General features: G+C 42.9%; 1 protein-coding gene across 1 annotated transcript in view; it reads right to left on the bottom strand.

Annotated features, from left to right (window-relative positions):
* Positions 1–7265: 7265 nt before the first annotated feature.
* Positions 7266–23932, bottom strand: part of MRPS27 (mitochondrial ribosomal protein S27) — a 90629-nt gene continuing 73962 nt past the window's right edge. The window contains 6 exon segments of the mRNA XM_032625154.1: positions 7266–8500; positions 11473–11646; positions 13656–13798; positions 16153–16255; positions 19964–20079; positions 23099–23177. Coding sequence (XP_032481045.1) covers positions 8261–8500; positions 11473–11646; positions 13656–13798; positions 16153–16255; positions 19964–20079; positions 23099–23177 — 855 coding nt within the window. The 3' untranslated portion in view covers positions 7266–8260.

The following is a 23932-nucleotide window of genomic DNA, read 5'->3' as shown; positions in this document are numbered from 1 at the left end:
CAGCCCCAGGGAAGCCCCAGAGTTGACCATACCTGAACCCCTCTGTGTGTCTCTATCCCACTCCCTCCGGACCGAGCACGGCGGAGATGGTGACGAGTTCATCTCCTTCCAGCTGGTCCTTTTCTACTTTGAAGGTAGCTTTTCTTCAGTTTCTGTTTTCCTATTTTGCAGGCAAATCAACAAAGATCTGTTAAGGTACTATGGCTACATTTTCTTTCTCTTTATAAATGTATTGCTCATTCTAGATGCTTCTCTGTGTCCCTTCAATGACCTTTCAACACACACTTGACTCATGAATTCTTGGGTCTCTTGCATAATCCTGGATCCCACCATTTCCTCTCTGATCTTATATTGTACGTCTTAGAAATTCACTGGAGCCATACAGGCAGATTGAGTTTTGGTCACAGTCAGTTCCTTTAATATGAGCAGTTCTGGCTAATTCTCTGGGGGTTACTGGCAATGTTTTCACAGATGATGGAACACCATTATGAGGCCACGTTCATGGGGTAATCACCTCTAAAAAGTAGGCACAGTTCTAGTTCATGGATTCGACTATCCCTGACTCAAACCAATAATGCATGTTACTTTAATGCAGTCTCATGGATTTAAATGCTATGTGTCAACTGGTGACTTTTACAATTTGTATCTCCAGTCTGTACCTCTTCTCTGATCTCCAGACTCATATATTCAGCTGTCCATTAAAAGCTCCATTCGGGTGTGCAGTAGGGACCTTTAAAATATCCCAAATCAAATTTAACATGCCCTCAAATAAATCCCTGGTCTCCCCTGACTGCTTCTCCTTTTAGGCTTTTCCTAAAAAATGTGTGATGGTACACACATCATCCCAGTTGCTCAGGTCAAAAATCTTGGCCCATCAGCAAATCTGCTGGCTCCACCTTCAAGACACACCCAGTCTAACCCCTTCTCCTCACGTGCACTGTTAACACTGTTGTGCAGGCCAGTCATTTCTCCCCTGGATAACTGCAGTAGCCCCCTAACTGGTCTCCTGTTTCCTGTCCTCGCCCTCCAAGTATCTGCACATAGCAGCTAGACTAGAATAATCCTCTAAAAATGTTAGGTTACACCATGCCATCCGGTGCTCAAAACCTTCAAATGGGTTCTCATCTCAGAGTAAAAGCCAGCGTCCTTACTAATGGGCTGGCAGTCTTCACCACCTGTCCTTTCCTTTACCCCTCGTCTCCCTGGCCTCAAATCCTGCTGCTCTGCGCCTTGTGCAGTCCGCTCCAGCCACATGGGCCTTCCTCATACACGCTAGGCACAGTTCCCTCCAGGGCCTCAGCACTGGTGTCTTTGTCTGCCACGCGTTTCCCCAGGCGACCGACCCCATGATCCTCGGCCTCATCCGCGTGGGTCTTTTCTCAAATGTCATCTTCTCAGGAAGGCCTTCCCTCACCGCCCTGTGTTAGGCTGCAACCTCCACCACTTAACCAGAACTCTTTCCTTCTTCCTTGCTTTGTCTCTGTAGCACATATCACCACGTGACATGTTATATACTTATTATGTGTCTCCTTCCGTAGACTAGAAACACCACGAGGGAAGGGATCTTAGTCTATTTTGTTCCCTTCTGTATCCTCAGTGACTATTTTAACCATTCCTGACACACACTAGATGTTCAATAAATATTTGTTCAATGACTGAACGAATGAATGAACGTACGTAGTCCCAGGTTAGCACAGTGATGATAGGGGGTTGTTGTTTGAAAGGGGCTTTGGAATCAGACAAGCATGGGTTCAAGCACTGTCCTTGCCACTTATTAATTGTGTGGCCCTAGGCAATTCACATAAGTCTCAGTTTTCTCCTCTGCAAAATGAGGGTAATAATCCCTGCCCTGAAGGGTTGCTGTAAGCATTAGAGAGGATTTATTTAATTAGGATTAAATTACGTAGGAATGGGCTTCACAAAGAGCAGTTGTTAAATATAATTTGTGTAATCAAGATGGGTACATGATTGCTTGTGAACCAGATCCGGGAAAACGCTGACACCCAACAGTGGCGCAGCAGACTGTCACTGGAGGAAACTTAGCGGGCATTCTTGCAGTCTATTCCAGATACTATCTTAGGCATATTAACCTCGGCATTTTAAGAATTAAAATGTTGAACTCTGCAGAGATGAAGCATCATGGAAACCAAAAGGGCAAGCAAATTCTCTTACCACTGGGTATATCAGAGGATATAATGTCCCTTTTATAAATCCTTTATAAACCTTCCCCAAAGTCCTTGATCTAGCATTTAAAGCCCATAATGGAATTTATTTTCAGACACTTCTTTTTTAAAGAACAAACCATTTTCTGAACATGTCCAGCTCAGATCTGGAATCATCACGTTCATGTATAATAAACACAAAACCTAAGTGTCACTCACTGCTTTGTTTTAAACAAAGATCCTAGTGGTAACTGCCACACTCTCAGAGGCGTTGCCACCATCCTTTGTTTGGACTTCCTTGTTACCACACAGGTAATAACATCCTCATGGCAGCATGCAATGTCAGTGAAAAGGCCAAATCAATGAGGAAAGAAAAGGTTATTTTCAAGTGAAGAAGTTATTTAGAATAAAAGGCAACTTTCTGACATAACTATGTTTGTTAAAAAGTACTCCTTTCCCTGATTCACTAAAGCCAAAACTTCATCCCTTCCTCAGCCACACGACTGGGTGCAATGGTGTCAGGTTCCGCTGACTCAGGGGAGGAAGCAGCTTCATTGTGGAACTCAAGACTCCTGGTTCCAGCTACATACCCCCAGGTAGCAAATCATATAAATCACAGACAGCCTACGGACTGGGAGAAACTATCTGCAAATGATGCGACCGACAAGGGATTAATTTCCAAAATATACAAACAGCTCACACAATCCAATAACGAAAAAACAAACAACCCAATCCAAAAATGGGCAGAAGATCTAAACAGACATTTCCCCAAACAAGACATACAGATGGCCAAGAAGCACATGAAAAGATGCTCAACATCGCTAATTATTATAGAAATGCAAATCAATACTACAATGAGGTATCACCTCACACCAGTCAGAATGGCCATCATCAAAAAGTCTGCAAACAATAAATGCTGGAGAGGGTGTGAAGAAAAGGGAACCCTCTTACATTGTTAGTGGGAATGTAAACTGGTGCAGCCACCATGGAGAACAGTATGGAGGTTCCTTAAAAAACAAAAGTAGAGTTACCATATGATCCAGCAATCCACTCCTAGGCATATATTTGGAAAAACTCAAATTCGAAAAGATACATGTACCCCAGTGTTCACAGCAGCACTATTTACAACAGACAAGACATGGAAGCAACCGAAGTGTCCACTGACAGATGAATGGATAAAGATGTGGTACACACACACACACACACACACACACACACACACACACACACACACACAGAATGGAATACTACTCAGCCATAAAAAAGAATGAAATAATGCCATTTGCAGCAACATGGATGGACCTAGAGATTATCATACTAAGTAGAATAAGTCAGACAGAGAAAGACAAATATGATATCACTTATATGTGGAATCTAAAATATGATACAAATGGACTTGTTTACAAAACAGAAACAGACTCACAGACATAGGAAACAAACTAATGGTTACCAAAGGGGAAAAGCGACAGGGGGGGTAAAGTAGGAGTTCGAGATTAGCAGATACAAACTACTACATATAAAATAGATAAACAAAGTCCCATTGTATAGTACAGGGAACGGTATTCAATATCTTGTAATAAACTATAATGGAAAAAAATATATATATCTGAATCACTTTGCTGTACACCAGAAACTAACACAACATTGTAAATTAACTATACTTCAATTAAAAAAAAGAAAAAAATCATATAAATCACCATTTATCCTTTTCCATATGGACTTTTCTGAGGAAGGATAATGGCCCACCCTCTATCACTGCAAATTTTATACTCATATACAGTTAGACAAGAAACAACTAATGTACATCACTGCAAAAATTCCTGTGGCTGCCTGGATCGTATACCCTAGACGAGGGTTTGTAAGCTTGGCACCACTGACATCTTGGACCAGATAGTTCTTTGTTATGAGGGCTGCCCTATGCACTGTAAGAGGTTTAGCAGCACCCCTGGACTCACTAATATTTCATTCAGAGTGAAAAAACGACTTTGATAAACGAGTTTTCAAGGCCTCTATTTGTAAAATGGACAAACTTCCCACACACATATCTGATGTCCACAGCCAGCTAGAAGGTATGAAAACAAAAGGCAAAGTTTGGTGCCAAGGCAACACAGCCCCAAGAAGAGGAGAGCAAGGTATGTGTACCTCATCATTGTTTTTTCTTCTTCTACTACTCTGCCTTTTTCTTCTATTTCTTCTTCCTTTTTTGGTGGGGGAGCGGGGGACGCGCAGGGTGGGTGTGGGTTCGTTCCAGTTCCATTTAATTTCTCTTGAACACCTACTTTACACGACTCCATGGGGAAGAAGAGGACCATCTCTACCCCAAGACAGCCTGAGACAGACCTATGTGACTAACTAAAGCACAAAGCAGGTGATGATGATTTCCCTTCATTAGAGCTTTCCCATCTCTGGGCTTGAAGTGCTCTTGCTGTGAACACCCATATCACTCTGTGTCTCTAATGATAATTTTTGGTTTATCAAGGGCAGGGCTTTTTCAACCACTCCATTATTATATCAAGAGGAAGGTTCAAGACACATCAAAAGGCGCCTTTTGCTCAGTAAATTAACCATCATGAAGCATGATAGGTGCACATGTGCCTGCCCCCTCTCTCTCCCTAAAATGTAAGTTATTTGAGGGTAGGGTCTATCGTTTACTCATCTGTGTAAACTCAACAGTTCTTAGAACAGTGCCCAGCATACAGTATGTGCCACACAGAGGCCTGTGAGCGCACGAAAGCAGTGCCAGAACACAGATAGCCTGTGTGCTGTAGTCACCAAGCTTCTAAGGGAGTGATCAGTGCTGCTAAACAGAGCAGAGGGGAAAGAATTATTGCAGTTGGTATGCAGCAGAGTGAAAGCCAAATTCTCAGGGTCTAATGAACCAGCAATGAACCAGTAAGTGGAGATACCCTTTTAAGAAGTTTGGAGACAAAAGGAAGGAGGGACAGGGAAGGAGCTTGACTGATGGCAGGATAAAGACATTTTTGGTTCTAAAAGGGAAGGAAGTCTTGAATAAGATTGCAGGCTTGGAAGAAGAAATCTGTAGAGACGATGCAAGATGGAAAGAGAAGATGGCTCTGGAATAGGCAGGCAGGTAAGGAATCAGGTCACAAGTGAAGAGCCTAACCTTGGAAAGGAGGGCGGGGACACCTATCACTTTGAAGTAGAAGGGATGATGGAGAGAACAGGAAAGGAGAGAGCTGTTAAGGCAGAAACAAGGGAGACTGAGGTTGTATTATGTGGCCTAAATTTTCTTGATAAAGCAGGAGGCAGGAACATCTGCTCACAGTTCTGGTGGGGCAAGGGTCTAGGGCTTAAGCAGACCCAATAGAGAAGCTACTGAGATAAAAACGAGAGTCAGTAAGAGAAATGAAAGAACTACTAAGTTGAAGAGGACAGCTGTAAATCTGTAGAGGAATCAGCCTGACATTACAACTTTGTATGTCAAACTTAGTGGGTCAGAAGCAAGGAGACAGAGAACAAGTGGCGGTGTGTTTGTCTCCTAGGGCTGCTGTAACAAAGTACCAAAAACTGAGTGGCTTAAAAAAGCAGAACTGGAGGCTAGAAGTTCAAAATCAAGCTGTCAGCAGGGTCACACTCTCTGGTGGCTCCAGGAGACAATCCTTGTCTCTTCTGGCTTCTGCTGTTGGCTTGCAATCCTTGGCTTGTGGATGCACCACTCCATTCAGGTAGCCATCTTCTCCCTGTGTGTCTTCACCTTGTCTTCCTTCTGTATCTATCTTTTGTCCAAATTTCTCCTTTTTATAATTTGATTTTAATTTGATCATCTTTGTAAAGACCTTATTTCCAGCTAAGGTCAGATTCTAAGGCATTGGGGTCAGGGCTTCAACATATTTTTTCCTTGGTGGTGGTGGGTGGACACCATTCAACCCATAACAGGTGGCTCCAAGGATACAGGTCCGTGGACGGCAAGTGGGCCTGGATAAAGGGAATGAGAAGAAATTAGAGATGTATCAGTGGGATGGCCAACCACGGGGCCCAGACTGGAAGGAAGGCAAGCAGAGTCTGAATTCTGGAGATTGAGGGTTTGAGTGCCAGGGTTAAGGCTAAGGGTTTTGCAGGCAGAAAGTACAGGGAAGAGCTGGTTCTGCGGGAGTCACATGATGAGAGAAAGGGAAGACTGGGAGAATGCGACTTCAGGCTGTAAGATCTTGGATTAGTGATACGAGACTGGAGGTCTGGCTGTGACTATGGCAGGTCAGCTAGAGGGAAGGTCATCTGTTACAGTTCAGGTCATCCCCAGAGGCCAGGGGTCAGTTTCTCCATCCACGTGGTAGAAATAGACTGTGATATTGGTGAAAAGACCAAGGACAACTGTGGTCAGCTCTCACCATCTAGGAGGGTGGTAGGGTATCCTATAGCTCAGGGGAGGAGAGCCTGGGGAAAGGGGAGTAGATGGTGGGGAGACTCTCGAGAGTTCCTGAGAGAGATGCGGGCACAGGCGTGGAAGAAGTCCGGGAGTGGAGAGCTTGGAAACTCCTGCTGGGCAGCAGCACAGTGAAGTGGTCTCTTGAAGCCTGGAAGTAAAGTGCCACAGGCACAGACAAGGAGGAAAATGCAGGCAAAACTATGAGCTGAAATATCAACCAGATGCTTCATGTGTGATGGTTGTTAATTTACTGAGCAAAAGGCGTCTTTTGATGTATCTTGAACCTGCCTCTTGATAATAATAAGGGCTGAAAATGTCCTGCCCTTGATAAACCAAAATGTCAGAACCAACTTTTGGTCATAACCCTCTTCCTAAGTAAGACTCAGGCCCTGTGTTGGATACTGACTGCAGGTATGTACGGAGGGAACATGCAGGGTGAGAAGCAGTGGGAGCCTGACCCCACGTAAGTTACTTAGTTTCAGTTTCCTTATTCAAAAATAGGGTAATAGTAGCTCACTCATAGGGTTGCTGGAGCTCAGCGAGTCCTGAACACAAGTTAGTGGTTGTGGTGATTATTATTATTATTACAAATGCCACAGTCTACTGGAGAAGGAGGGTTGAAAACATGTTGCTCAAAATCATAGTGACTATAATGACGATGAAACTCCCTACTTCTCCCACCCTTCCCCCAAAGATGAAGAATACACCAAAATGATCCTAGAACATTTATTTCCACAGGTTCTTGATACAAAAGCACAATCCTGCATAAAAGTACACCACTACACATAAGGGCAAAATTACACAGCAAGCAAGAGCGGCCACTGACCCCTTCCACAGAGAAACCCCAGAGAGAAATTTTCCACCTCCTGACAGTTTTACAATCATTCATGTCTTCTACGCACTGCAAGCCCCATCCCACCTCTCATTTTCTCCAATTTCTAACTGAAACTTGTGTTCACAAATTGTATGTGTGTGCATGTGTGTACACAGAAGGCTCACTTTACCTACTTGATGAGGGGCTGAGACAATGCTTTGTAAGAAAGTTACCGCAACATGATGGGGAGTCAAGCCACGGAAGCTTCAGAGCTAGGGCTAGCTCTCTCCTCAAAAGCCCTGACATGCTAAAAATGCCACCGGGGGTCCTTGAAATTTGAGAGCCAGTAGGTCTTGTGTTTGCTCCTGTACTGAACTTCTCCCAGTTCAGGTCTGGGAGGGGAAAGTGGGGATGTGCAGGCATCCCATACCCAGCTCAGGCTGAGAGCTTGCACGCGAGAGGAGACTAGGGGACAAGGTCTCAGGACCTGCAGGTGGCCTCGGCTGGGGACACAGAGACCATTCAAAAGCTTGTGCTTGAGACCAGATTCTTCAGTCACGGCTTCTCCCACCACCATCGCTAGGTATCAGGGATTTTCAGTCTTCAAAATTGATCCCTGTCCCCCAAGAACTCCACTATAAGCTTTGAGAGCCCTTATTTAAGGTATTTAGCTAGTGGCTTCAGTCTGACCATTTGCCACTTTCATGGTTCCAGTCTTCTTGGCATCCGGGTGGGTGGCCACATGGCTTGACATGTGAACAGCGTGGTTTCTGTACCTTAGGGGGTCTGCTTTAAGAACAGGAGAAGGTGGATGCAGGACACTGAGGCTGCCCTCAGGGCCACTGTGGATCCTGAGATGGGCTCTTGTGAAGTTCCTGTGGGCCCTGAGGGGCCTAATTAGACAGATGCCTTTGCTGCTCTTCGAGCCTCCTGCCCCTGCTTGGCCCTCTCCCTCTGCTCCTTTTCCCTCTGAATCAAATGTACCCAATCCAGATGCCACTGCTGCAGCTTCTGCTCGTAGGCAGCGATGTCTTCTGCTTCACAGGTAGGGAGCTGTTCCTTGACAAGCTGGGTGGTCAGGGTCAGAAGGCTTTCTGACTCAACTTTGCCCAGAGCGTGTAGCTTAGAATGTAAGGCCTATTGGAAACAAAGGAAAAAAAAAAAAAAAAAAGAAGATGTGGGGGGGCAGGTAGGTAAAGAATACAAAGAGGAAAAGAGAAGAGGTTAAGTCACTTACAAAATCTCCACACATTCTGGTCACAGAGAAGGTACTTTATTGGGAGTCTGTCATGCTGCCTTTCATCCAGGCACTGTTAGCTTTTGCTCTTTTTTTTTAAATTTCAGCCCAGCAATTCTGCTAAGATGCACCACATGTCATTTCTTCCCCTTCACTCACAAACGGTAAATGGAACTCCATATGCTGTGACTCCCTGTGTAATTTCTTGTTTTAGACCACAAACACTGCACAAGAAAAGAAACCTTCATTTCCATTCTGACCTGCACCAAACTAAGCAGCAAACTCCAAGAACAAAGAACCCTAAGATGGAAACAAAATGGCAGAAGCAGCTGATAAAATGGAGCAAGTTCATCCATAGCTTTTCCTTTAGAATTACTGGGATAAATGTTTGCCTAACCAGTATTCCTTTCAACAGATGGAATTCATGTCAACGCTTTCTTACTAACGGCATGCTAAACAGCTCCCATGAGTGCCTGCGCTATTATAAGCCTCCACGTGCTGTGCTTCACTGCAGGTCAGCCTTGACATCCTGACTACTTATGGCTCCATCTGAAACGGCAGCTCGATTTGGTCGGTATTGTATTTCTGGAGAAGTAAAGTACTAAAAACACTAATCTACTTAAGTGCTTCAAGATGTAGATCATCAGAGACCCACTTATGGCCCCAGACTTAGCATATATGACACACCCCATGTTCCACAAAACAAATGCAATTTACTGGCATAGGTGATGAGTCCTGCTCTAACAGCAGGGGCTGGAAGGTGGGAAGGATCCATGGGCTTCAAGGAGTGGCCAGACGTCTGGTGTGACAGGTCAGCCACAAAAATGAGCCCCAAAAAGATTACCTGGGACTAATAAAAATCAGGCACCAGGAAGAAAAGGAAGTGTAAAATGAGAATTCTTTCTTTCTGATATCACTTCCCACCTGGTTTGAGGCCAAGGAGACAGCTTGGGACACCAGAATAAGGACTCAACTCTGAGTCAGCAAATCCAAAGTGTTCAAATTTGTGTTCAAATCCAAAGTCAGTCACTTATGGACTAGGTTCCCTCAACCTTAGTGTCATGTAACACAGGAAGAGCAGTACCTACCACCCAGGTGAGGATAAAGGAAACGCAGTAGTGCCTAACACACAACTCGCAGTCAAGAAATATTGGTCTTTTTTTGTGTGAATTAAAAAAAAAATGCATTGTGGAAGAGTGAGGGCTGAGAATTTAATGCTGGCACAGATTTCTATTCTCCAAGATTAAATATATAAGCAATAAGAAAAAGGTGGTAACTTTTAAGAGTCGTGGGGCAGCCTTGGTCAATAAGAACATGGTAAATGATAATCTATGGGGCTAAGCAGATTTTTTGCTTTTTAGCTTTTCTAAATCTGCAAAGTTAAGAGGAAAGAACAGGTATGTAAATTCTTAACCTAGCTGCTAATTCTCTGTGTACCCTGAAAACATCGATTAACGTTCCTTTTTCAGTTTCTAAATTATAAAAAAGGGAAGTTGAGCAATTACCTTATAGAAGTACCGGGAAAAACAGCTACTAAAGGTATTAGGATCCTCCTTAGAACAAGGGGAAATAGATTTCCCACAGCTGGTTCAATATAATTACTGCAAAGATTTCAAGGTAATACTCTGGCAAAGTATACATCCCTCTACACCAAAAGGACACAATGGGTCAGCTGGGAGGGATGGGAACGTTTTCTGCTTCACACAATGAATTCTCCTTCAGGCAGCAACTTTTTTTTTTCCCCTCGCTTTGTGCTAAATAGGTGAGAAACACAGCAAGGAAGAGGCCAAGGGCTTAAAATCGGAACATGGCTCTTCCTCCCTGACTCTGATCACAGAGCATTTTGGGATGTAGAGTTGAAAGCTACCAAAGGCAGTTTGAGTGCTCAGGGCTGTCCTGAAACCTGTAGAAACCTGTTTACACCATCCATGTAGTCCAGAGAGCATTTCCAATGGCCCTAGTGCACACCACAAAGCCGAGCAAGAGAAGATGCCTGCATTTCATCTTCATCATATTCAAACGAGGCTTTGTGATTTCTACCTGGGTTTCTGGTGATCAAGAAGGTTCAATGTGGGCTTCCCTGGTGGCGCAGTGGTTGAGAGTCCGCCTGCCGATGCAGGGGACGCGGGTTCGTGCCCCGGTCTGGGAAGATCCCACATGCCGCGGAGCGGCTGGGCCCGTGAGCCATGGCCGCTGAGCCTGCGCGTCCGGAGCCTGTGCTCCGCAACGGGAGAGACCACAGCGGTGAGAGGCCCGCGTACCACAAAAAAAAAAAAAAAAAAAAAGAAGGTTCAATGTAATATGGAGAAATGACCAGATCCTCTTCACCCAGGGCTGAAGTCAGGTGCTTGCTATGAGAAGGCAAACTATTACCCACCCATCAGGCAGACATCAGGGATGAGTAGTGGATAATGACATGCTGCCTTAGGAAAACTGTGACCGATTCGCTCAAGTATGAAAAGGAGCATAAAAATTCCATTTGTTTCTTTTAAGACCACTTCCTGTGTGAAGCAATAACAATGTGATTTTTTTTTTTTTTTTTTCTGTATGCGGGCCTCTCATTGTTGTGGCCTCTCCCGTTGCGGAGCACAGGCTTCGGACGCGCAGGCTCAGTGGCCATGGTTCACGGGCCCAGCCGCTCCGCGGCATGTGGGATCTTCCCGGACCGGGGCACGAACCCGTGTCCCCTGCATCGGCAGGCGGACTCTCAAGCACTGCGCCACCAGGGAAGCCCAACAATGTGATTTTTGATGTCAGTTTTTAATGCCCTTGTGTGTGACATTGATGCATGAAAGGACTGCTGGTCTATCACCACGGCAGAGAAGCATGCTTAATGCACAGCTGAGAGGGACTCAATTCTGCTACAACTCACCTCAAATCGTTCCAGGTAACGGGGAAGCTTGGACTGTTCAGTTTCCTCCACATCCAGCTGCTCCACCAGTTCTTCTGACCTCTGGGTCTTCTCACCTTCTTGGGGCTGGTCCTCTGAAGACCCCTGGGCCTGAGCGGTCAGAGCCGCCTTCAGCGCTCTGTCCAGCACATCGAGCTGCAGAGCAGAAACGGGGGCAGAGATTAAATGTCCTGTGGCTCTGAAAGCACTGGGAAGGGAGGCTGGAGAAGGGAAAGGAAGGGAAACCTGGGATCTAAAATATTGCGAGAAGAGTTCTCTTATCAAATTATAGGGAACAGAAATGGTTATATAATTTTACACTAGAAACACCCTGTCCCATGGCATGAACACTTAGTACAAAACAAATGGAATAAGCAAGCTCAGAATTATCTGTATAAGTGAATCAACACAGCAGCTTTTGATTTCACTTTTAATCACCCAGGTAAGAATCCAAGAATTATGCTTGATGGGTACTGAAGTACCACCCCTTCCATGTTTTTCTTCCTCAATTGCTTTGGAATTGGGAGAAAGGGAAAGAAAAACCACTACAGACCAGAACCAAAATGGGCCACTTTGAATGCACGGTAAAGCCTCTGAATCTAGGCAGGGGCCTTCTTCAGAGAAAAATTTTAGCTCATAGGGTATCCAGAGATTAGGGATCAGTCAACCTATATAAGCTGCTGACAAAGACCAGATAGGCATACATGAAATTTATTGTAACAGGTGATTTCTACGGCTTAGAAAGTAAATAAACTATAAAATGGAAGGTTTCTTTTTGTTTTGACCCCTCTCCCCTACCACTTTCATTTTGGGGCAACCTCCCTCAACCCTCAGAGGGCCTAATCATCAGAGATGGGACAGAAACAACCTCAAGGCCAGCATTAGCACCTGCATGGATACCGATTAATTCTGTCCATGTCACTTCAGAACAAAAATCCAGAAAATACTCCAAGGCTTTTTAATGCCACTAATACATTATATCCAAATGTATATGTGGGGTATACATATATATACACATACACATACATATATGTGACACATATCCCACTCTTGCTGACATCTGAATCACATTCCTATGAAGTCAGGACACAAACAACGCAAATCTGGCTCCAGCTGGAAGGAGTATTTCCCTGGCAAAGCATTTATGTATAATTTTGTGTTTTCAATCACCAGCACTGACTACAGCAGGGTTAAAACATGAAAATGTATTTAGAAATGTGTATACTTGGTAAATGTCTGGCAGAGAACATAAGGCCTCACTAGACACCAGTCTAAGAAGCCAGTATAGGGACCAGACTTGTGCATCCCGTGACTGAGCGGAAGCCATGAGGTGAGTCCTAGTGATCAGCATCAAGGCAAAACAAATAAGCAGCTGCTCAAAGTTAACTTTTACACCCTGTTAATGAAACACCTGATGTCCTTCTATGCCTCACCCTGGCTACAACAGCTGCTTGGGCAGCAACAAACACTGTTGGCTCCCTATCGGGTGTAAGCTCGTCGCGTGCTTTCCTGTAGCCTGAGCTCACTCTAGTAACTTCTTAGTGTCAAGAGCCCAAGGTGACCAAGAGGGATGAGCTTTCAGGCTGGTGGGAGGACAGTGTCCTAGTCCAGGCAAAGTGAACGCCTTAGAACTATGAAAGGAACATTTGGTCCAGATCTCCTCAGCATCATGCATTCACCACAGAATAGTTTAATGGAAGGAAAGAAAGACAGTGCCATCTCTAGTCCCTAGACTCATTTCTTGAGAGCTTGTATGATGGAAAAAACTGACAGGTAGTTAGGCTCCGGGGACTAAATGAGGAGACAGAAATGCCAAAAATTAAAAATGAAATCTTAACCTCTCAAGCTCCTACTGAGATTTTACTTTAGGGGTTGGGCGGAATTAAACAGTATTTTACAGAATTCAGTTTGAATTTTAGGGAAGGGGAATGGTCTTCCTCCCAGATACTGAACTATAAAATCAACATCAATCTTATTTTCTAGTGCTTTTTGTCAGTAACATTGAGAATGTTTGTGGTTTTTCACTCCTTTTCACCTGAATAAGTACATGATTCTACAGAGATAAAAAAGTGGGGCATGGGGGAGACAAGGAAAACAAATCCAAAGCTTGACTTATGAGTAACAGGAGATGATAAATCCCACTGAATTAGAGGCAGGGAACTTACCGCTTCTCTACACAGCTTTCCGTCTTCTGGGGAGGAGGCCACCTTCTCCATTACTTGAAGGGCTCTGTTGAGGTACCCTGGCTGCCACAGCAGGGGCATGTTATGGTACACAGCCCGCAGCCCTTGCTGCAATTCCACCTTCCCTGTGGCCAAAAAGAACAATGAAGAAGGCTCAGCCGTGGCTTCCCACAATGTCTGAGACGGAGGACTTGAAGGCACAAGTGAATACTTACCTGGCAGCTCTAGAAATAGAGAAGGATCGTTTCAAACCTATACCAAGAGCCTCATCCCACCCAGTGAATGGGGACACTTTGGATGTATGATGAAAAATGTAAAATTCTATGTATACACCTTTCAGTATAAAGTCACGTGAACTTATTTTTCTTCTTTTTCATTTGGACTACTGGAGATTATCATGAGGATATATGAATCAAAGGGTTGAGGGAAATTTACAGAGGTTGCTATTTATTTTTTATTTATTTATTTTAATTTGGCTGTGCCGGGTCTTAGTTGTGGCACGCAGGATCTTTAGTTGCGGCATGCAGGATCTTTTAGTTGCAGCATGCGGACTTCTTAGTTGCGGCATGCATGCGGGATCTAGTTCCCTGACCAGGGATCGAACCCAGGCCCCTTGCATTGGGAGTGCGGAGTCTTACCCACTGGACCACCAGGGAAGTCCCTACAGAGGTTGTTATATCTGCCTCTAAGTGGAACTACCCTGACAAAACAAGTCAAACAACTGAAATACTAGTTTTGTTTCAAGAACAAACTCTTCCTCTGAAAAGAAATTCCACAACTTTTTTACAGTGGAAATCTTGTCAATGTCTGACAACTTCCCCTGCCAGGAAATGTTTGACATTTTTCAAAATGCTCCAAAACACCCCATTGACTGTCTTTATGAAAAAAAAAAAATCTCACTTTGCTCTCCTTTCCTTTATTTGAGGTTCATCAATACTTAAATCGTATAGTCCTCATTCATCCTTTTGGGTCTCAGGACATGAATGTTTCTCTTGGTACCTCAAACAATCACAACTGGAGCTTAAAACATGGCTGGCAGCAAGGTCCCCGAGTGAGGACAGAGGCTGTCTCTGGACTCCTGGGGAACGGAAACTTCTGCACTAATGACCAAAGTCACCTTGAGCTGCCAGGTCTTAAATCTACCTTCACTTATCTTTCCCGGGAAGGAGGATTTGGGAAAGCTGTAGTGGAACATAAATAGACAAAGCTCATCAGGTGACAGCTAATTTTAGACCTGTAAGATGCTTGGGGCTGGCTGCAGTCACGTTCTGGGAAGCTGCTTCTGTGAGAGGTGAATGAGGCTGCGCAGCACAGGACACAGTGAGAGCAAAGGGCTTTGGATCTGATGCTCCCAGACCCAAAACACCCGGGCCTCTGCTCAGCAACAGGAACAACAAAGTACGTTTTCTTAGCCTTGACAACTTCCCGGCCAATTCATGCAGTGTAACACTCCTGAGTGCTCATCTGAAGGCAAAGGCCAAAAACGTGTAAATCAGTATCAAAAGTAGATGGTAAGTAAAGAGAAAATGATTTTTAAAAAGAGTGGTCAACTCTTTTGTTCGTCTGATCGCCAGCCTGATGAACTCCTCTCCCTGAGTCAGTTTCTATCAGAATCAGCATCTGAGAATGCCACACTATATTTTATTGGCGAAGATCAACTCCAAAAGCAGTCAAACTGCTATAACTTAGATGATTTTCAGAAAACAAAGGTAAGCAGACACAATGTATGATCAGAAGGGACTTTCTCAAATGCCTACCTACTTAGGAGAGAGACTGCAAGGATAATGAAATAACATGCATTTAATAAACCTGTGTAAATCGGGACACATTTTATGCACATTTAGGGTGAATGTTATTTGCCCAGATTCCACACAACCCAAGTGCCAAGGCTGCTCCTCAGAAGGCTTTGCCCTCCTGACTGTCTGATTCTCATGCAATCCGGGGTCTAAAGCAGAGCTAGCTGTCCTGTGTGTGGCACAGTCACATTGCACCAATGAGCCCCTCTCTGCTTTCCCAAGTGCTGCTGGATGTGCTCTCTGAATTTCTCTTCCCTCACACCTGAAAACAATACCAAGGATATGTGTTCAACTCCAACTCTTAATTTCTTTCCTCCTGGACTTTAGGTTTAAGAGACAGAAAGATCTTTGTTAATAATGGGAAAGATCCTACTGGCCGGTTCTCCCAAAAGAGGGCCAGAACTTTCCTTTCTTTATCCCTTCCTCACACTGATTACCACTAAATATAATCGAGAGCCATCAGAACTAATTCTCACCTTGCCAGTGGTGGGAGGTTTTAGAACCTGCTTTATTGTCTTAGGTCATAACTGTAAGGCCATCAAAGTCTAGTTTTACGTCTAAAAATGAAAGCTGTATTGGAATTTCACTCGCAAATTTAAATCAAATTATAATTTTATTATGAAGTAAAAGAATGCATCAGTTCTATCCATGAAGAACAATGTTTGTAAGGACCTCCAGCTTACCAAGAAGCGCATAGCCGTACAACTGGGAACTCAACCCCACCGAATTCTTTTGCTTTAGGCCTGGGAGTAACAGGGATGCACCAAAGTTCCTCTCCTCTTCCCACTGCAACAGAATATACCAGATCACGGTGCAGCCAAGCAATGCATAAATGCATTTTGTATGCAAAAATGTGATTTTTAATGACACAGAGAAAAAAAGAACATGTTATAACATTAAGTAAAAGAATCAAAATAACAAAACTAAAGGTACATTATAATTCTAAGTTTGGAAAGAAAAGATATTTATGTTTAATGAAAAATACAGAATAGAAATGCCCAATATGTTAACAGATTTCTGGGCAGTGAAATTACAAGCAATTTTGGTTTTCTTCTTTGTACTTTTCATTACTTTCCAAATTTGGGGCAGTGAGTAAGAGTTCCTTTTACGATCAGAAAAGCAAAACAAAATAAAAATAAAGCGTACACTCTGGACCAGCACTGCCTTGAGACAATCAACAAAGATTACCCATGCTGTTAGCCCTGTACTCACACTGCTATGAAATGACAGAGCAAGCTTTTTGAATTTTAAACAATTCAGCAATAAGACTCCTTCTACTTCACAGTGTTCAAATAAATATAACTATTAGGCTGCCTTTAGATAGATTTACGCCTCTCAAAAATCAATTAGGCAATCAGAAACACTTGGCAATCATTTCTTTCAACCCAGGGTGCAAAATTACACTTCAATAAAATTGAAGCCTTATGAGACATGGGAAAAGAAGGGGCAAAATACAAGCATTGCTGAGGCTGCTGCAGACTAGCAACAGCAGGGACGGGGGACTCACTGTAAAGGCAGGCCTGAGGAGAGCCTTGGCAACTCCCCAGACGAGGGCTGTGATCTTCTCAGTGCTGGTGCAGTAGGAGCACACAGCGGCCTGAGCCTTTGTTCCAGCTTCGAAATAACAGAATGCAAAGCTCAGGTGGCCCTGCACTGGTCAGAGAATGAACAAAGTGTGCAAGCTACAATTGCAGCCAGGTATATAAGTCCCCAGGTGTTAAGGGGCACCCAAACCTCTTTACTGGGAATGACCTTTGTGCAATGCAAGTGCAATTTCTTAAGGTTTTTCTAAACCTTTGAAACAAGCAAAGACCTTGGGAGAAAAGCAAAGCCTCCTCAGGGGCTTCTGCAGCACACATAAGCAAGAGAGTTGGTAATGAAGGACCAGGTCATTTCACTTGCGAAAGCAAATCACTCAGAGGTTTGATTTTCCCCCACAAAAACTGTATGAAAAGGGGCCCAGGGAAAAATTAATAAGGAGGCTTAGAAGCATTTTTTCTTTTCTTTAGGGAAAAACATGACCTATAGTATCAGGATGCAACAGGGGCTAAAAACCAAATGAGCAGCATCCTTGCTGTGCTAGAACTGAGCAGGGGTGGTGATGGTGGCTGCAATGGTGATTCTTCCAAAAGCATGTTTACAAAGATGAATGAAAGCAAATGGATGTGTTAGAGATTTTTTGGATGATTGGGGAAAATACAACCACTGCTGCTTAGATGAAAGGCTAGTTATGTGTTAACATAAAATATCAGGTCTCTTCCAAGCCTTTACCTTCTACTCTATGTACTATTATGGACTAAATCAGGAGCTATTTTACCAATGTCCTCAAGGTTTTCTCATTTCATGCTTCAGCTTCTCCCATTAATACAAAGCAAACCCTCCTTCTCTCTTTCCTCCCTCCACTCCCCTTCATAGCCAGACATCTCAAAACACCGCTGATGCTCACTGTCTCCTTTCTGCACCTCGGACTCACTCCACATCCACTCCAATTTGGTTTCCTGCTCCATTACTCTATGGCCCTCACACCACTAAGTTCAACGCATTTCATAAAAGTCCTCGTCTCACCTACCCTCTGAGGAGCATTCTACATGCAGACCACCTCCTCCCACAGTGTTTGTTCCAACACATTCCTGACTCTCCTTTTGGCCTGTGGCTCGTCTGCAGACACTTACACGTGGATTTGTAAATTACATCTCCAGTCCAGATTTTTCCATTAAGATGCCAATTTCCCTTGTGAAATCTCTTGACTGTCTCAAAGGTATCTCAAAATGCAACACATTCAGAGCCAAATTAATGATCTTCCTCATCAAAAGAAGTCTTTGCAAACACATGGTGACCCTTTTGTCCAGACACCCCAGGCAGAAACTGAGGAGGTCAGGCTTCACCCCCACCTCCCTGCCTCCACATCTACTTCCTTCCTCATCATGCTCTTTGCCTCCTAGATACGGTCATCGGCTACTTCGTAACTCCACCACATTCTGGTCCCCACACTACCATTATTCTTACTCAGACGACCATGATAGTCTCCTAGTGCTCTGACCATAACCACCTGGCCCTGATCCAACCTCCTACCCATGTTACAGCCCAGATACACAAATCTGATCATGCCACCCCTTCTGCTTAAAACTTTTCAGTGGCTTCTCACTATTTTTAGAATGTAGATGAAACAGCTTAGCATGACCTACCTTCTGCAATCTCATCTCACCCTACAATTCTCTCTGTGGCAGCTACACTAACTTCCTAGCTTCTTCCAGCCCCTTTCTGCTCAGCATGTTCTTTCTGTCACAGGACTTTTGCACATGTCATTTTCTCTTTTTGGATTGTTCTTCCTCTCTTCAGTCTGTTAATTCCTATTCATGCTTCAAATATTAACTCAGGAAATATTTCCTTAAGGAAGAAGGCTTTCCTAACAAGTTTAAAATACAAACAAAAACTCACTACCATACAGGCTTTTCATAGACGACGTCTTTGTAGTGATCATTATAGTCATCATTTTATATTCGTGTGTTTGTTTTAAATGCCTATATTCATCTTAGATTGTAAGAAGGAAATTTTTGCTCACCACTGTATAAGGAGCACTTGAAATGTATGGAATGTAGTAGTTGCTCAATATATATTTAATGAACTAATGAATGTGAGGTGTGCCATAGGCTATGATATTCATCTTACAAAAACAAAATACACAATAAATTTTTTTAGAATGGGGGCTAGACTAAATTGATCTTTTCAGTTCCTACCCAAAGTAGTATTTTTGGTGTTACATTTGAGGTTAAGGGCAGACTGTAGGGCCAGGCTGCTTGGCTTCACCAGGTGGCTTCATCACCTACTAGCTGGGTGGCTATTATGTAACATCGCTGAGCCCCAGTCTTCTCATCTGCATGGAGTTGTGAGGATTAAATGAATTAATAAATCTTAAACACCAAGAACACAGCCTGGTGTAAAGTAAGTGCCATTTAGGTATTAGCTATTGTTGTTGTTACTGTTGTTATTCTTAGGATAGCAATAAACAATGACTAAATATCCTAACCTAAGAGAAGAAACCAAACTTAGTCTTCTGGACTGACCCAGAGCAACCTTAGGAAAATACTGACATAAATTAAACAATGAGTATTTAATACCTGAGGTCGTGGTCGAAGCTGGCTGCCTCACTGCTTCGTTGGTATGCCATGTCCAGCTCTCACTGATCATCGATTACCTACTTCTGCACGTGTGAGGTGCACTTAGCCTAGCTCAAGTCTCAGAATGCACATAAGGACTTTCCCTTGAGATTCTTCCGAGTGGAAGAATGTCCAATTCCACTTTGTTAGAGCCCAGTACCTAAAATGTACAGGATGAACACTCATTCCTGGTTGTACGGGGCCACAGCGCTATACATCAGGCATCTTTTTCCAGATGCTGAGGGCAGAGGTTTCCTCTGGTGCCCACATCACTACTAAGCAGCCACTGCTTGCTTCTTCTAAGGCTCTCACTGCTGCTTTAAGGTAGATCACTTACACTGAAGTCTGTCTTCTTTGCCAGGCAGTAGTATAAAACGTAGAGGGAGAGGAGTTGGGTGGAGGGAACCTCAAAAGCTTCTTGCATCATGATCTCAAAAACCACGGATAGAGCATCTGGAAAGAAGATCAAAGTAAAAATGAGAGGTAATTAGTTTTAGGTAACATCATCAAACCTGTATTTAACTATAAACACTCTTAAAAAGTGGGGCATGACAGAAAAATAAACAGAGTTAAGAAGTTAAGAAATGTGGGCTCTGGTCCTAGTTCTTCCATAAACTAGGTCTTTCCCAAGTCTGCAGCTTCTATTGTACACACTACTGTGTACTGAATCAGGTGCTATTGTATCACTGTCCTCAAGGATGTCAAATAAACCACTCAATTTCTCAATATCATCTTCATGACGTTAAAATACCATTTGTCCCACATACATCACAAGACTGTTGACAGTCCAACAAAATAATACATGTGAAAATGCCTCATAAACTGTGAAGCAAATTTAAGGCATCATGTCCATCAGCTGGAAGAGCTAAGGCATACAGAAAGGAGGCAAATATATTTTCCAGGTCACCCTGACAAGTAGAGAGGGGGCTTGGCTGACTGCCCCACTGTATGTTCTGGAATTTTCTCCCTGTTTGGGCAAAAGAGAACAAATGCTAGAGACAATTCTAAATCTCAGGTATTATTTCAAAGACAGAAAACTGATGACTACAAAAAGGACAATCAGGCTCAATTTAAAAGAATTGAAAGAATGGAAAGGAAATGCTTATTCATAAGTTATAATTCCGTGAGTGTAACATAGAAGATATTTGTTTTCACATGAATGCTGATCATAGGAGACCAGACCTTGAGCAAGGTCTAATTTATTGTCCCTCAATATTTCACAACATAGGCAGAAGGCAAGAAAATCAAATTCAAACAATTTCTTTCCCTTAGTATTTGTTGTTAAATCAGAGAATGTTAATATTGGTTTAAAATACGGTGCCTGCACATAACACAGGCACAACAAATGTTTTTGAATAACTGACTGAGCTGTTCTGTTGACCGATTTTTGCATATAGAGCTGCATAAGAGTTAGCACTGATTTGCAGCTGTTGCTAGCCAGCTGGTTTTGTGTGTGTTGTCATGGTTCTACATAAGGCCACAGCCAAGAATTTCTATATACTTTTTGCAAACAGGGAAACTGAGATAGACAGGCAGACCAGGGAGGAGTCACCCAGTCAGTCAGTAGCAAAATAAGAACCTGGAAGAGATTAAACAAACAACACTCCCATCTCACCAACAAACCGACATTTTAAAAGAACACAAAGTTACAAATCAGTTTTAAAAAAATCTGTTTTGCCAACTGTTCAATACTGAATCCAAAATTACACATGAAAAATAAATCAAATTTATTTTATCTCTAATTTATATTCATTTCAGTCAGCTTGGGAAGTGAAATTAGGTTGATCTGTATAAGTAATTTCCTTTTCCTCCATAATTATTTATATACTTGGGTATTTCCTATTTTAGCAATAAAAAGTATAACATTTTCTAAATTTTTGCCATAAATAATAATAATCTTCATCAAAACTTTATTTTAAAAAATCCTCAATATTATTTACTCTGAATTTAGAAGGAAAAAAAAAGAAAAAAACCAAACCCAAAACTCCTTTTACCCTTCCAACATTACCTTTAAAGAGAGAGGGGAGAAAACTGCTACTACATAATTTTCCAATGATAGAGTAATAAGGGATTCTTAAATCTGATGTTCACAGAGAACAGACGATGAAACATGCAAAAGCTAATTATCTTTTAGTTGAATTCAGGAAGCCCATGTTTAAAATGGATAAGGGATAACGAGCATTTCAAAAAATAATGCACAGGGCTTCCCTGGTGACGCGGTGGTTGAGAGTCCGCCTGCCGATGCAGGGGACATGGGTTCGTGCCCCGGTCCGGGAGGATCCCGCGTGCCACGGAGCGGCTGGGCCCGTGAGCCATGGCCGCTGAGCCTGCGCGTCCGGAGTCTGTGCTCCGCAATGGGAGAGGCCACAACAGTGAGAGGCCCGCATACCGCAAAAAAAAAAAAAAAAAAAATAATAATGCACAGCAAATATTTTTAGGCAGTCAACAACTGCAAGCCTTATGAGAGAGAAGATAAAGCAGAGGCCCGGAGAAGAGAAAGGAGAGAGGTCCCCGGTCCCCAGCCTCATCACTGAGTCCAGGCAGTGATGCAATGGAAAAGGCTGAGGGTGCTGGTGTGCAGGAACAAGAGGATGTAACCCAATGACAGGAATCACAGGTGTCATAAAAGCATAAGTGACCACCAGTCCACATCCACATTCCTGAGGTAGTGACTACCCTAACACAGGCATGGCTCCTCTGAACCAAGCCTGAGGATGAAATGGTGGAAGGGGAAGCCAGTGTGTGTCTTTACACAACGGCATGGCCTCCTCTTTCCTTCTTCACTGTCCGCGTAGCTGCAAGCACAAGCGTGCTGTACTACCCTTCCCTGTCCACTGAGACTGGCAGGGCTCCACCTGACTGCTCTGTAGGGTCTGCCACATCCCCATCTTTCCTTGGCCTCCCTTACTGTAGCTGAAGGTAAGAGCCACTTTAAATTAATTCCATGGGGTCAGAGGATTTTGGGAGTAAAGAGATCTCAGAGTTCACCAATGCACTTACTTTAGAGAAGGGGGAACAAAAGTCTAGGAGGTGAAATGACTTTCCTTCATAGCGAGGGTACTACTCTCTCCAGTATATAAGATTTTATACTTACACACTTCACATGCTGTAACAACTGTGATTTAAATAAAGAAAGTTAGCAAATGGTGCTAAAAAAAGTCAAGCTAATAGCTGAATTAATATAATCTTAACTAGCCATGGAAGCTCAGGCAAGGTTTATTGCTTAACTAAATTCATTGTCCTTTGCCCAAAGAGACATGAACAAATAAACTTCAGAAACTCAGAGGAAAAAAGACCTGAATATGATTCTCCTATCTGGCCAACTGGTGTGGTACATCAACTACGCACCTATTTCTGACTGAAAGAGTGATGTAGAGAGTCATTAAGAAATAAAAAAAGTAAAAGTGCCTACATTTACTTCCCTTTAGGAGCTGAAGATCCATTATAAATGGAACTGGGTTTGGTTTCTTACCTTTGTAATTTTCTTCCTTTATGAAATGATCCATCAGTAAATTAAATGTATAGTTATCTGGAAAAATACCATATTGGACCTGTAATGAAAATAAAAGATGAGGGAAAAAATATTCATTTAATTCAGTTTATAATTTATGCCTATGTATTATTCAGGAAAAACCTTGGCACCGTTAGCTGTAAAATATCTGACTATCATTTTACAGCATCTGGGACGGTGAAATAGAAGCTGTGACTCATGCAGTTTGGTAACTGGAACTGTTGGTCAGGGTGAGAAAGTTGTGAGTGGGTGTCTGATATAAGGCAACTGACGTCTGAAAAATAAAGCTCAATTCTAACACTTCATCATAACTAAAAAAAAACCCCAAACCAAACCAAGACAATAAAAAACCACCATACTCCACTCGTTCAGTGATTCTTTTCAGAAGGTATGAATATCAATGCAATAATGGCCTCCCATGAGAAAGTACACATTAACACATTATGCAGCTTTTTCTGGTCCTTAGAGTGCTTTTCCTCCAACTTTATTAAGATATAATTGTCACATAACACTGTGTAATTTTAAGGTGTACAACACGATAATTTAACACACATATATATTGCAAAATGATTACTACAATAAGGCTAGTTAACAAATTCATTGCCTCACATAATTACCATTTTTTTGGTGGTGGCAGTGGTGAGAACATTTAAGATCTATTTTCTTGGCAACTTTCAAGTATACAATACAGTACTGTTAACTACAGTCACCGCGTTGTACATTAGATCCTCAGAACTTACTCATCTTACAACTGGAAGTTTGTATCCTTTGACCAACATCTCCCCATTTCTCCCG

Source organism: Phocoena sinus, chromosome 3 (assembly GCF_008692025.1).
Source record: "Phocoena sinus isolate mPhoSin1 chromosome 3, mPhoSin1.pri, whole genome shotgun sequence".
NCBI lineage: Eukaryota > Metazoa > Chordata > Mammalia > Artiodactyla > Phocoenidae > Phocoena > Phocoena sinus.
Note: the sequence above shows the minus strand (reverse complement) of the source record. Positions and strands in the feature narration are given on the sequence as shown.